At 36.2% G+C, this 14,132-nt stretch overlaps 1 protein-coding gene across 1 annotated transcript; it reads left to right on the top strand.

The window, feature by feature from the left end:
* Nucleotides 1-1,102: 1,102 nt before the first annotated feature.
* On the top strand, nt 1,103-5,367 carry LOC132300410 (UPF0481 protein At3g47200-like). The gene is made up of 2 exons (XM_059797455.1): nt 1,103-4,919; nt 5,100-5,367. The coding sequence occupies exon 1, from the start codon at nt 3,423-3,425 to the stop codon at nt 4,914-4,916; it is 1,494 nt and encodes a 497-aa protein (XP_059653438.1). The 5' UTR covers nt 1,103-3,422; the 3' UTR covers nt 4,917-4,919; nt 5,100-5,367.
* Nucleotides 5,368-14,132: the final 8,765 nt, after the last annotated feature.

Here is a 14,132-nt window from a genome sequence, read left to right as displayed (position 1 = left end):
ATGTAAAACACTGGGTCCTGTTTATTTATGTATTAGCAAGTGGTGTTCATAATACAATATATATATATATATATATATATATATATATATATATTGTTTTTTACTACGTAGTATGTATAATATATAGGGGTGGTGTTTATTTATTTGCTTGACCGGACTTTTACCGGGAAAAAAAATTTAGTCTTGTTCATTATACATAATATATGAATAGGGGAAAAGATGAACAGTATTAGTTATAGAACATTGTTGATTTTTATTTTATTTTAATCAAAAGTTGGGCTTCTTTGTAGGACTAATTATTTGTCTTTAGAGTACAAGAGTAGGACTAATGTGTAATTTTCTCTTCATTTTTTTTTTTTTCCCTATATTTTTCCTCTCTAGAGCAACTTGTTATATATATATATATATATATATATATATATACGGACAAAAATAACTTGCTCAGGACAAGACTTTTAAATATGTATAACACTGGGTCCTGTTTATTTGTGTATTAAATAACTTGCTCAGGACAAGACTTTTAAGTTATCCAGAAAAAATAGATTCAACAGGTCATGCTCATTATATGTAAAACACTGGGTCCTGTTTATTTGTGTATTAGCAAGTGGTGTTCATAATACAATATATATATATATATATATATATATATATATATTGTTTTTTACTACGTAGTATGTATAATATATAGGGGTGGTGTTTATTTATTTGCTTGACCGGACTTTTCCCGGGAAAAAAAATTTAGTCTTGTTCATTATACATAATATATGGTAGTTTTTTTTTATTTATTATTATTATTATTTAAAATTGTACTCCCTAAATCAGAAGTCGCCTACAACTGGCAGGAGAACCAAGAAATTGCTAGTATAATTGATACGATGCAACGTGTTTATACTTCATATAATTATGTTGTATGGTTGTTGTGGGACAAAAGTTCATAGTTTATAACAGGGTAAAGTGCAAAAAATCCCTCTGGACTTTCGACCAATTGTACAAAATCCCCCTGAATTAACAAATGTCCCCCTAAACTATGATAAAGTTACAGTTAAGGACAGTAGACAAGTCTCCGGCACCGGTAAAAGAGGATTACAATATTACCCTTTAGTGAAACGACGTTGTTTTAGTGTTGTCTTAACCTAAGTGGCTGATGTGTCAAAAAAAAAAAAAAATCTTAACAATCCAATAGCATTTTGACAACACAGCAGTACTTTATCACCTTAATTATTTTACCCCCAAACACGGCCTTACACATAAGGCTCTCTCTCCTACGCCCTAGTTTTTCCAGTCAAACATATTGCAGACATATCGCAACCTTCAATACCAGCAACTGTTCTTCAATGAAGTTCTCGATTTGGGCCTTCAAAGATGCTCATGGTTTATTTAACTGGGTTTGTATGATGCTGATGCTAAGTTACTGGTTTGCTCACTGGGATTGTATCGTGAGGCTTAGAGCTTCTCGTCGGCGGTCATGGAGTTTGAGATCGATCTCTCACCGGTTTGCTCCTTGTTGATGCTTAGAGTTTCTCGTTGGCGCTGGCGATCATGGAGTTTGAGGTTGGGCTCTCACTGGTAACCACTGTCATCTCCACAATCCCGACCCACAACCACCACTAGCCTGACCCACAACCACCACCAACACAGTATTCCTAAAAATGAACCACCACCAACATTAGAAGTTGGAATCCTATCCCTACCAAATCATCAGCCAATCAACAATCACAAACGAACCCCAACCTTCCTTTTATTTATTTATTTAGTTTTTTGGACAAGCCTTCCTTTTATTCACACCACACATAGTGCAGAAAAGGAAGCCATTGAAGTCGGAGGAGGAGATGGGTCTAGTGATGGTGGTGTTGTGACGGCAACTACGGAGGTTAGAGCTCGGGGGAGGAGATAGAACTGGCGCAGTGGTTTGGGACCGTAGTAAATCAGCTTTAAAATCGGCGACCAAGCAAATCTGTGAGACCACGGCAAATCACAAATCCACAGTCCGATAGTCACCAAGGACGACGGCTAGCTCGGAACCCTATAGTGACACTATGACAGATAATCGAGCCGGCTGTTACAAGAAAGAAATTTCAAGAACGAGATGGAGACGCGCGCTGGTGGCTAGTTCGCAGCGATGATGGTAGCGACTTCGGTAGCTACAACAGGTTCACATCGGTGATGAGGTCGCGACGACGATATTGAGAGAGAGATGGTGGGCTGAGGATGCGGCAGTGGTGAAATTGAGAGAGAAGGTGGGTGAACTGACGGCATTGCGGAGAGAGAGATGAGGGGGAAACAAAAGTGGTTAGGGTTTTTTTTTTTTTTTTTTTTTTTTTTTTTCCAGAAAACCGAACACCTCTAGCACCAGCGGCGATGAGGGCGCCGACCTCCTCTAGCACCAGCGGCGATAAGGACGCCGAACACCTCTAGCACCAGCAGCGATGAGGGCACCGACCTCCTCTAGCACCAGCGGCAATAAAGACCGTGACCACCTCTTTCTCAAATCCATCCCTCACCGCACAGACGCCTGTGATTTTTTTAGGGCTTTAATTTGGGATTTTTTTATTTTTATTTTATACATTTAGTAGTATAAGGGTAATTTTGTCATTTTCAAACTATATTGCCGGCATGTATTCATCACGCGCCTAATTGCCGAAGAAATCAAACGGAATTTTGCCCATGTGTAATTTTTGCAAAAAAATTGATAGTTGAGGGAATTAATTGTACAAAAAATAGTTCAGGGGGTTTTTAGGGAGAGAGAGTATAGTCCAGGAGGTTTTTTGCACTTTACCCTTTATAATATGGGGTTAGATTCCTCCGAGTCAATTAACGAAGTCAATAGATTATAATTAATAAATGTTAAAGTCTACTTAAAATTAAACTTTCTTAGTTTTCCAATAAGGAGTTGTCTTACTATTTACTCAAGTTTTCTTCTTTAAATATTTAATAGAATTTTGAAATTAATAGAGCCATCTGCAAGAATTAAGCTAGGAAAGAGAAAAAAAGAAGCTAGTCATGAATCGGGCGTTGAACTAACAGCTGATGATAATGATGAGTGGATAAGATCCATTGTTGAAGAGAGACCCAATGCATCTACATACAAGCTTGGGTCCTTTCCAGGAGGATGAATTATGTCATGTTTAGCTGTTGCGCTCCAATAAAATTTTAACACGTGTCCAAAATTAGAAAATCATAGACCAAGCTTATTCTTACAGGTTACCTTATCGCAACCCTCTTATACTACTATAGATGGAGTTAGATTCCTCCCTCAATTATTGAAATCAATAGAAGTCATCATAGAAGTCATCATAGAAGTCAACAAGAAACAACATTATTGTTTGGGTTTGGCCTCGGTTACTGCCTTTCCATTGTTGTACAGTGTCTCTACATCAGTATACTTGCAGCTTTACCTTTTAGCCCAAAAACAGAACAAATAAATGGAAACAAGTGATGAGTTGGCAGGGACGTCCAGAAGACAAGCTGGTCATGAATTGGGTAGTGAAATCACAGCTACTGAGGCTCGTATAATTGACATTGTTAATGATGGATCCGTTTCATCTTTTCACAAGCAACTAATAACTGATATTGTTAAAGATGGATGCACTGCATCTTCACCCAAGCAACTACAGAAGGTTCCAAGAGAATTACGGGAGAAGGAGAAGAATAAGGGATTTTTTGATCCTAGAGTCATTTCAATCGGTCCCTATCACCATGGCAATCCTAAGTTGAAAGAAGCCGAGAAGTTGAAGACCAGGGCTGTGTGTGGATTCGTAGCTGGCAACAAGGTAGAACCCCATGTAATCTATAAGAAGATGCTAGATGTGGTGAGCGATGCTAGGAACTGCTACCTTGAGGGCTCAACAGGTGCCTATGATGACGAAAAATTCGCTGGTATGATGCTCCTTGATGCTTGTTTTATCCTGCATTTCATATTTGCCGTACTGAGTGACTATAGGCCCTTTATAAGCCAAGTGATTAGAAATGTAGGTAAGGTTGGTTACCGTGCCATAATGGAGGACATCAGTTTGATGGAAAACCAACTTCCTTTCCTAGTTCTCCAGGCCTTGATTAGCACTACCAGTACTGACGTACAACACAATTGGGTGGGATTGATTGAGGATTTCATTGCCGTAATTTACATAGGTGATTACAACACAATGGGGAGAGAACAAACTTATAAGGATGAGATAAAACAACCCCTTCATTTCCTAGACCTTATAAGGAGAAGATTTATTGGCCAGTACTCTCAGTCAGACGAAGAAGAACGCAGCAGCATGACAAAAGTACTACACCAAGTCCAACCCCGTCCACGTTTTCCCTGCTGGCCCAAAAGAGGGCATATGAAGATCAAGCCAGTCAAGGATTTATTTGGTCACTCATTTCGTTCAGCCACTGAACTTAAAGCAAGAGGGATACATTTCAGGCCTAGCACCACATTTTTGTTTAACGACTTCACTTTCACTTCTTGGTTTGGCTACGGACGGTTGACACTTCCTCAACTCACATTTTGGCCAGGAATAAAATATTGGCTTCTAAACATGATAGCCTATGAATTAGCTCCTACTTCAGACACTATGCTGCCCAAGGTATGTAATTACATCTACTTCATGAATTCACTCATCAATGGAACTGAAGATGTGATCGAGTTGCGATCACATAACATCATTCATAACTTTTACGGCACTGATGAAGAAGTGGCAAAAGCATTCAACTCCATAGCCACAGACTGTGCATATCTTTTGGCATGGGGACCTATTAAAGGTGTCCGTGATGGAATACAAAAGCATTATGATAGCAAGATGAGGACTTGGATAGCTCAACTATTGCACACCTATTTTAACACTCCCTGGTCTGCTCTGGCTTTCTTTGCCGCAACTTTCGCACTGGCTATGACTGTCATTAAAACATTTTTTCCCTCGTTCCGAAACTGAAAGGTAAATTTTTGTTCATTGATTATTAACTAATCGGAAAGAAATGCATTTGTTGTTGCATAGACCTTAATTACATTCATAAGCTTGATCAATCCATATATATATAAATATATATATATATATATATATATATATATATATATATATATATATATATATCTGTGTGTGCACTCATTGTAGCAGGTTCAAGGACCTTGGGAGCTAGTTGGATTCATCCATCCACTGATCTGCTTACTGTTGTGCTACTGTTGTTTCTTAAAATAACAGGATCCTCCAAGTTCAAGGGCATCCAACAACTTAGAAAGCAATAACTTGTGTTTTTTTTTTTTTTTTTTTTTTTTTTTTTTTTTTTTTTTTTCCTTTAACTAGTCTGCTTCTGGGGTGTTTAATGTTCATTCTGTAAGACCAATGTCTTTATTGATGATTCAATAAAGAAGTGTGTGTTGCAATATGAGATCTATATCCTATATATATATATATATATATGTAATGCTGGTTGGATTTAACTACTTTATGCTGGAAGGTGCGCATTGTACCGTCAAATGTTTCTAGAGTTAGCTTGTTCAAATTACAGTTGCAGTGGAAGAAGTCTTTGAGCTTCTTCCACCCTTCTCCAGTTTTCTTCAAGCATCCTTCCAACTCTTCTCTCTCTTTTCGAGCTTCTTGCTGTATGGAAATCAAATCAAATTGTATTCTATAGACTGCAGGAGAAAATCAGAAATTGTATTTGCTTTGGTCTCTGCACAAAGGTACATAGAAGCTTATGGTTATTATGCGGAAATTAAGCTCTTTCAACAAGTATAGAATGCTTAAAGCAGCAACATTCACATATTATATATGTATATATATCTATGATATTTCTTATCGATAACAGCATATATGCCATCTTGATGCCATTCCAATTTTGGAAGTAATGCAGAATTGGTTCAAGGTTGACACGAAGAAGTATATAAAAATTAAAAAACTCACAGTTCTCAAGTACTAGTGTCATTGGTGCTGAGGATTCCATTAAAAATTCCTATCATAACTAGTGGATTACATCCTTTCATCCTACTTGTGTTAAATATGATTCACTTCAAATGAGTTTGCAACTATTTTCTCACTTTGCAGGTATGCAAAAGAAAAACTCAACCAAACAACATGGTTGTCGAATTAGTTGATGCAAACTCAACCTAGCCAGTTTAGCTGGATCATAATAGAAAGGAAAAAGTTATACTCAATTGTTGGATGGAGACACTTAGATTCATGGAACACATCACAAGTTGTTTGTACACAAACAAAACACAATACAAAAGAAAGAGCTGCAAGTGAGCTAGCTACATTCCTTCTAAGTTTCTCAGCCATGTCCATCATAACATACTTGTATACCGTCGAAACACACATTCTTGCACCATTCATTGCCCTTTTAGTCCTCAAAAGCGCATCAAATAAGAGAGGGTTGCAAGTCCCGGAAAGGCCAAAAGGGACTCAGAAGCCAAGGTCACGCTAAATATGAGTGAATAAGTCTTTCAAAACTTCATCTCCAGAACGAAGAGCAGGGTCGATAAGTGTTTGCTGAGAAGAGATTTTTTGGGCCAACTTGTCGCACTTGGCTCTAAGAGAAACAGCTTTTGCCGCCACCCGTTGCAATCTCTACGAAATTCGTGCTGATTCTTGATTAAGTCAATGGACCTCAAGTCTAGCTGTAGCATCAGCGAACCTTTGCTCCAGCCATGACAGATCAAACCCCGCCAAGGATTTTCAATCCATCATCAGACCTCTAGTCACGTTGATATCATCAGTAGTAATTTGGCTAATTCTTTTTCCTGCCAAAGATTTGATGAGATGTGCAAGGGCGTCCAAGAACATCCCCTGAAAACATACACTTTCCACTTTAAAACCATCTAAAGTCCTGGGGTGCTTGTGAAATATTCGATCAAGATATGGAATGCTTCGGCTGCTGCATTTATAACCGTTCGATGGTGATTTGAAATGATGTTTTTGAACCGTTCGATGGTGATTTGAAATTTTGAAGAAAGTGATCTCATTGAAAGAGGTATTTGAAGGATTTTAAATAAAATGACTATAATTGCACCATGGAAGTGTCAATTTGATGGTTTTACAATTATAAAATTGGTGTAAACCTGAAACCATGTGCGATTTTCTCAAAATTGGATAAGCCCGCTTGAAATTTAATGGTGCAAATGAAAGAAATATGATTTGAAATGATGTTTTTGAACCGTTCGGCTAGGTTCAATGAACGATTATGGTTGCCCAATGTTGATCGATATAGAAATTGTGGTACTGTAGACCCTAGTTGAGGCTTGGTTTGAAATCGACCGTGGAAACAACTCAAAATGTTATGAAGTGGTGAATTTCATCTTTGGGTGGGTCGGGAGTTTTTATGCCCGTGACCTAAAACTACTGCACTAATTCATCACGGCCCATGTCCTCTATAGGTGTAAGTTGTCCTTCGGTGAAAGAGGGTGAGCCAATTCAAAAATAATTGTACTCTTTTCATCCCAGAAAAGAAAAAAATTTGTCTACCATTTTATTTTTGGGTATCCCAAAATAATATCTCAATTGAAAAGTTTACTACTATTTATTTTTGTAATATTACTAATTTAATCTTCTTGTATTAGACATATAGAAAAAAACACCATCACATTCATGTGAACCAATTATGAATAAATTTGATAATTTATTTACTAACAAAACAAAAAAAAATTTAAAAAATAACTAAAAATCATCCTCTTAAAAAGTTAAGTTCATAAAAACAACATTATTATTATTATTAGACTGAGGAAGTAATTAAAATGATCAAATACCAATGCGTCTACCAACCAAAGTCACTCTACTCTTGCTCAGTTGTTCTCATTAATTATCGCAAATACGAAAGGTTCTGAAAATAATTTTTTTAATATGTATTGTTGCTTCTACTCTTCCAAGTTTTTGTCTGCCAATAAGCCATTGTTTATTTTTCCCTAATAAGCCATTGTTTAAAGTGTGGCAACAGGAAAGGTGTGTAATTCTATTGTACCTTATCTGTATTTCATTAAATAACAATTTATAAGGAGAGACGAGTAAGTTGCCTTTAAATATCAATACGTCCAGAGATGAATAGATAAAATTATCAAATACTAATGCCTCCGCCAATCAAAGTCGCCATTCCTGTTCTCATTGATCTATGCAATTACGAAAGCTATTCAAAATAATTTTTTTTTAATATCTATTGTTGCTTCTACTCTACTAAGTTTAGGTTCTCAACATCGACAATCACGAGTGAGCCTTTATATATAAATAATAATATATAGTAATAAATAAATAAAATAGTTCTCAAATTATATTTAACACTTTATCAACATGTAAAATTAGATGCAATAGTAGGATTTTTGGAAGCGGAACTAACCCAAAGATAAACATGAAAGATTTTCAACATAATATTTGTAATATCTGTGATCGCTTCACCCTTTTTTTTTTTTTTTAATCTGAATTTGATAAAAAAATGAATTAAGTTTGTTTTTTGAAATTTCTGAATCTTAAATTACACTCCAATTTCGATGAGATAGAGAACAACACTACTAAATTACTCTTATATTTATGTGTGTGCTCTCAAAAATAAAATCAAATTGATTTTCTAAATAAAAATCTCTCAAAGATGACATTCAATTAGATTTGAATTTTGTATGCAAAAGTCGTGAATAAACTTAGATGACTATCAGGGTTTATATAGAGTTTAAAATGTCCTACTCCCTCTAAAAATATAGAAAATTTCGTGCATAGGACTTGGTACAGTTCTAAACTAATTAGGAAAGAAATATGAAACAGGAAACTAAAATTTGAAACTGAACAAGACTTCTTGAAACGGTTCAAGGATGCTGAACCGGTTTAAGATTGACAAAATAAATTTTGAGCCAACCTTGTAGGCCTTGAATCAGTTCACCAAAGCCTGAACCTGTTCAAGTCAAGCATACTTGAATTCTGAGGCTCTGAAGGCTGAAAACACTATTTTGGTAAGTTTATAAAATATACCAAGTGTAGAATGTGTCCTAACTTTTCTAGATTCCTTCTAAATGTGTTGTTTTTACCTTTTTCGAATGAACTTAGTCATCGTAACTTTGAACAATTTTCCAATTCCACAGTCGCTGTCGATCCCGATATAATAACTTGAAATTACAACTCGACTAGGACTTATTTTGTTTCCGATAATTGCCAATTACAAAATAATATCTCACAATCTCCCCCTTTGGCAATTTCGTGACAAAACCCCTAAAAACAACATGTAATCTACCCAAAAAGAAAAAACAAATTACAATAATTGTCAAAGAAAAATAAATAAATAAATAAATTGCGGAATTTTTCTTGAACCTCATGAAGCTTCAACACATGTAGCCACCTGTAATCTGCACATTAGCTCAACAACAAAACTACCTGTGAAACTTAATCAAGAAACATAAACAATCAACATATATCAATATGTGAAAATCAATATATCTATATATCTCCCCCTTAATTCTAGAAACTCTCCCCCCTTAAATATGCACACTTCTCCCCCTTTTTGTTACAAATTAACAAATAAAGCTCAACAAAAAAGAAGGAAAATAAATAATGTGGGACAATTAACAAGAAGAGAGATCAAAACAATCATCCATGTATAAGATATTGTAATAAGCATAAAAACATGATGATATATAGTAGCAATGTGATGAGCGCTGAAAAGTGCTCATTTAAACCCGTTAAGCTTAGGTATTCTAGAACCTTTATTTATATTATTTTCCCGCTTTAGATTGATTTCATGTTATTTCCGTTTTCAGACACTTATCCCCAAAATAAGCTAATTCAACCAAATAAGAACATAATTGAAGCAAATCTTGAGATGAATAAAAGAAATGAGCAAAGTGGAAGCAAAATGAAGCAAGTGGTAGAAGTTTAGTAAAGTTCGATCGATCACAGAGTTTCTTCGATCAATCTGACATAGATCGATCTTTACACTCCAAGATGGATTCAAGCTCTTTTGTCCTTATCCAAAGATCCCATAATGTTCGATCGATCCAACATTTATTAGATCGATCGAAAAGATTCTATCTTATCCTATTGTACCATCCTACCTACTACCTTTGTCTCTTTCCCAAAATATCTCAAAAATATCTCAGATTTGTCTTTATCCAAAAAGGCGCCACCATGGGAGGATCGATCCAGCCAAATTTTGATAGATCTCAGCCAAGTTCGATCGATTTTAGCATAGGTTCGATCGATTGAACCCTCTCAAGTCTGAATTAAATCAATTTACAGCTCATTAAAAGTTGTCTCATGGTGTAATCATTGGAGGAGCCCTTGTGTCGGAGCCTAGACCATTGGGTGTGACATTTGAGCTACCTATATAAGGATTATAAGCCACTTTTACACATACATTTTTTATAGATACAATATTGGATATCATTTTTAGAGAGGAAGAAAAGATAAGAGGGGGTTAGAGACACATTCTTGGGAAGTCTTCCATCTACCTCAAGAAAAAGAGCATTTCTACCATGGAGATAGCCTTTGAGGGTTGGAGAACACCATCCATGAGTGGCAAAACATCCTCTTGGGGCTAAAGTTAGCCCTAAGCATGCCTTCTTTACCTTGATTTATTTATTTTTGAGGGAATTTGTGTTGTAATACATGTTTTGACATTTTTATATACATAGATCTTGTTGATTCAATGATTTGTGTGGTTTAATTCTTCCAATTAATCATTTCATTCTATCCATATGTCAATGTATGCTAGAATAGATGTTCATCTGTTTATCTCTATCTCTTGTGTTGTTGATGCATGTCTATGTGTGTTAATGCTATAGATCTAGAGATTATCAAGACGTAGTGCTTAATAGAATGCTCATATGGTTTATTTAATGGTTCATACTCATTTCTTGATGGATTATGCCTCTCCCTTAGTTTAATTTTCATGTCATTAGCTTAGATATTGTGTAGTTACCTTGGTTGTTAAATGGGAGGATAATCCATACTTGTTGTTTAATATTTCATATTTATGAATGCAAGTAATATATTTCTCTAATCATGTGATGTGTTTGGATTGTGAGCTTAAAAGAAGGATTAATGGCTTAGTTTGATATATTGTGCTATTCATTGTGTTGTTTAGACAATATATAATTAATTGGTCATCCATGCTTGTTGAAACAACCACACACACTCATTATTGTTGCAACATATGTTTTCCCCCTCATTAATTATGAATTGAGTGTATAAAAAGGTGATGCTTAGTGGTGACCTCTAAGTCCCAAGACCTCTCTATTTTGTTTTCTCTATCCTTTAATCACTTATTTTATATTGAGCTTGTTTAATATTAATTGTAATTTAATCAGCCAAAACAACCATATTTTGATCACTCGACCTACTAACCCTAATCTTGTTTCCATAGTAACACGACCCAGCAATCCCTTGGGACGATTCCTACTTACCCTAGCTATATTTTTAGTTAGAGGTAGTAGTGGCATTTATAAATTTAAAACTTGGCCACATTGCACACTCACACTCTTAGTTCATCTCCTTGCAAAATTTTGGTGCAACGCGACGGCAACCACCAAATTTTTGGTGCTGTTGCCGGGGATTGATTTTAGGCAATGTCGTATTGTGGAAACAATTAGGAATTAGTACTCTTTTGATCTTGTCTTTACTTTATTTTTATTTTTGATTACTTATTGTGTTGGTTCTTGTTTAACTAGGTACATTGGGCTAAGGAAAGTGAGCAAGGGAGCATTCTAAGCAAGGAGCTAAGCAAAAGAAAGGAAAAAGCTTAAAAAAAAAATCAAAAAATTTGCAAAGCTAAAGTTGAAAAATAATTTGAAGTGCTTAAGGACCCTTTGTGAACTCTTCCTAAACTCAATCTCTAGTTAAATCGTCGGCCCACGTGGAGGCTTGTTTTTCATTTCTAGATAAATCGTGAGCCCGCGTGGAGGCAATTTACTTTTCTTACATAATTGTTGAAAGCATGGGAGTATAGGAACATTGTATGTGGAGGAAGTTTGTTGATTGATTTGTTGCGAAGGTGAAGTGATTGCTTACTATTCGTTGCTTGTTTGTCTTTTGTTTGTGCATGCATGGTCGGAGATCATTAAATCCTACTCTTGTCCCACTTAATTTTTATCTTGAATCCGTTATTCGAAATCCTAGGGGAAGAGGTAGTTCTAGTCATCCATTTCATCAATGGATGACCATAATGAGGACTATGTGGAGGACCTTGGTCACATAAACCAACAAAGTATCCTCCACCCAATATGCATCATGACAACATCCAAGTTCCATTAGGCATGCCGGGGCCATTCATTCACCCACCACAACAACAAGGCCAAGTCCCATTGGGAATGCCTAGACTAATGTATGCTCCACAACCTCCCATAATCCAAGGTAATCAAGGTGCTCATGTAGCACCACCAATTGTAAATCCCCCTTTTGCTTTGCGTGATCATTATGTATCGAATGAATATAATGCACCCACATGCATTCAATTGCCACCATTTAGAGCACATCACTATGAAATTAAACTATAAACCATTTAAATGCTCCCTAACTATCATGGACTTCCAAGTGAAGAACCTTACAAGCATATGGATAAGTTTCTTGAAGTGTGTTCCACTGTGAAATACACGGATATGCTAGAAGAGGTTTTAAGACTTAAAATTTTTCCATTCACCCTTAAAGACAAGGCAAAATATTGGTTCAACAAACTTAGGCCTTTTTTGATAACTTCTTGGGTAGAAATACAACAAGAGTTCTTGAAGAAGTACTATCCGGTTTCTAAGACCAATGCTATGAGAACCTCAATTCGAGAGTTTTCATAAGGGGACGGGGAAACATTTCATGAAGCATGGGAGCGCCTAAATGACTTACTTAGGAAATGTCCACACCACGACATACCCAAATGGCAATTAGTTCAATGTTTCTTTGAAGGTTTGTCAGATAATTTCAAAGGAATGGTTGATGCTTCCATGGGTGGCTCTTATATTGATAGGCATGAGGATGATATGTGGCATCTTTATGAAAGCATGAGCGAGAATTCAATGCATAGATCATTATCTTCCAAGAATGGTAGAAATTCAAGTGGAAAGAAAAATGTTGGCTTATATTAATTCGACAACTCTAATGAAATAGCCGCCGAGATGAAATCTTTTTCTCAAACGTTTGATCAATTTTTGATCAACCAAAACTCAGCAAACCAAGTGTCTCCCTCCCCTAATCATGTTTATCATCCATCTAATGAATCATGTATGACTTGTTCTAGTGTCTTACATTCTATTTCCAATTGTCCCCATAAACATGTGCAAAATGACAACCATGAGCAAACAAATGCCATTTTTGCTAACCAAGGGAATAATCCCTATGGCAATCATTATAATTCTAGTTGGAGGAATCACCCAAATTTCTCTTGGAAAAGCCAAGGGGAAGGCATAAACCCTCCCCAAGGTGGTTTTCAAAGGAAGTATATGTGATACCCCTCAGATCCGAGACACGGGTTGATCAGGCTCAGGCCCAAACCCGAGGGAATATCAAACAATTAATATTTTATAATGAACACAGATGACAAAATGAAATAAGAATAAATATTAAAAGTTGAAATGAATACTAATGCAAAATCCTCAACCGATAAAACTTAATAAAATCCAACATCCAAAACCTCTATGATTACAACTCGGGAATCCATCTAGTGGACCCCTAAATAAAATCCCAACTTAACTGAAAACTGAAAGTAAATAAAACTGAAATATCGTGAGAAGTCCTACGTAATCTGACGAATGGAAACTGTCCTCGAACAGCATGATCAAGCTCTAAGGCTGGAACCGTCCTATTCCTGAAAAGAATAATAGAAGAGTGGGTCAGATCCACGAACAAGTTCTAAACTATTTGCAATCCATACAGTGACCAAATATGTAGATACACCGTAGATACCTCATTGTGACGACCTTAGTTTTTCAAGCCAGCGCGTCCTGTGATGATCCAAAGATTAACCCATGAAAAACACAACTTGACCTCAAACCCAAACTCCAAAATTTGGCCAGAAATGGGTTCTAATAAGGGTGAAAGAAGCGCGTAGTCAACACGAACACAAAACGTAAAGGCACTTCAACTTTTTAACAAAGAAATGAAGTTCAAAAGAGGAGAGAGGAGATGGCAACCTCCTTTGGGCTGCCATGGGAGTTCTGGTCATGCAAGATGAGTGGGGAAGATGAAAATCAAAATATC

This window comes from Cornus florida, unplaced genomic scaffold (genome assembly GCF_030987335.1).
Source record: "Cornus florida cultivar Cherokee Brave unplaced genomic scaffold, ASM3098733v1 CherokeeBrave_3.0.0_Hap2_Chr03, whole genome shotgun sequence".
NCBI classification, from domain to species: domain Eukaryota; kingdom Viridiplantae; phylum Streptophyta; class Magnoliopsida; order Cornales; family Cornaceae; genus Cornus; species Cornus florida.
The sequence above is the reverse complement of the archived record's forward strand: the minus strand, read 5'-3'. Positions and strand labels throughout refer to the sequence as shown.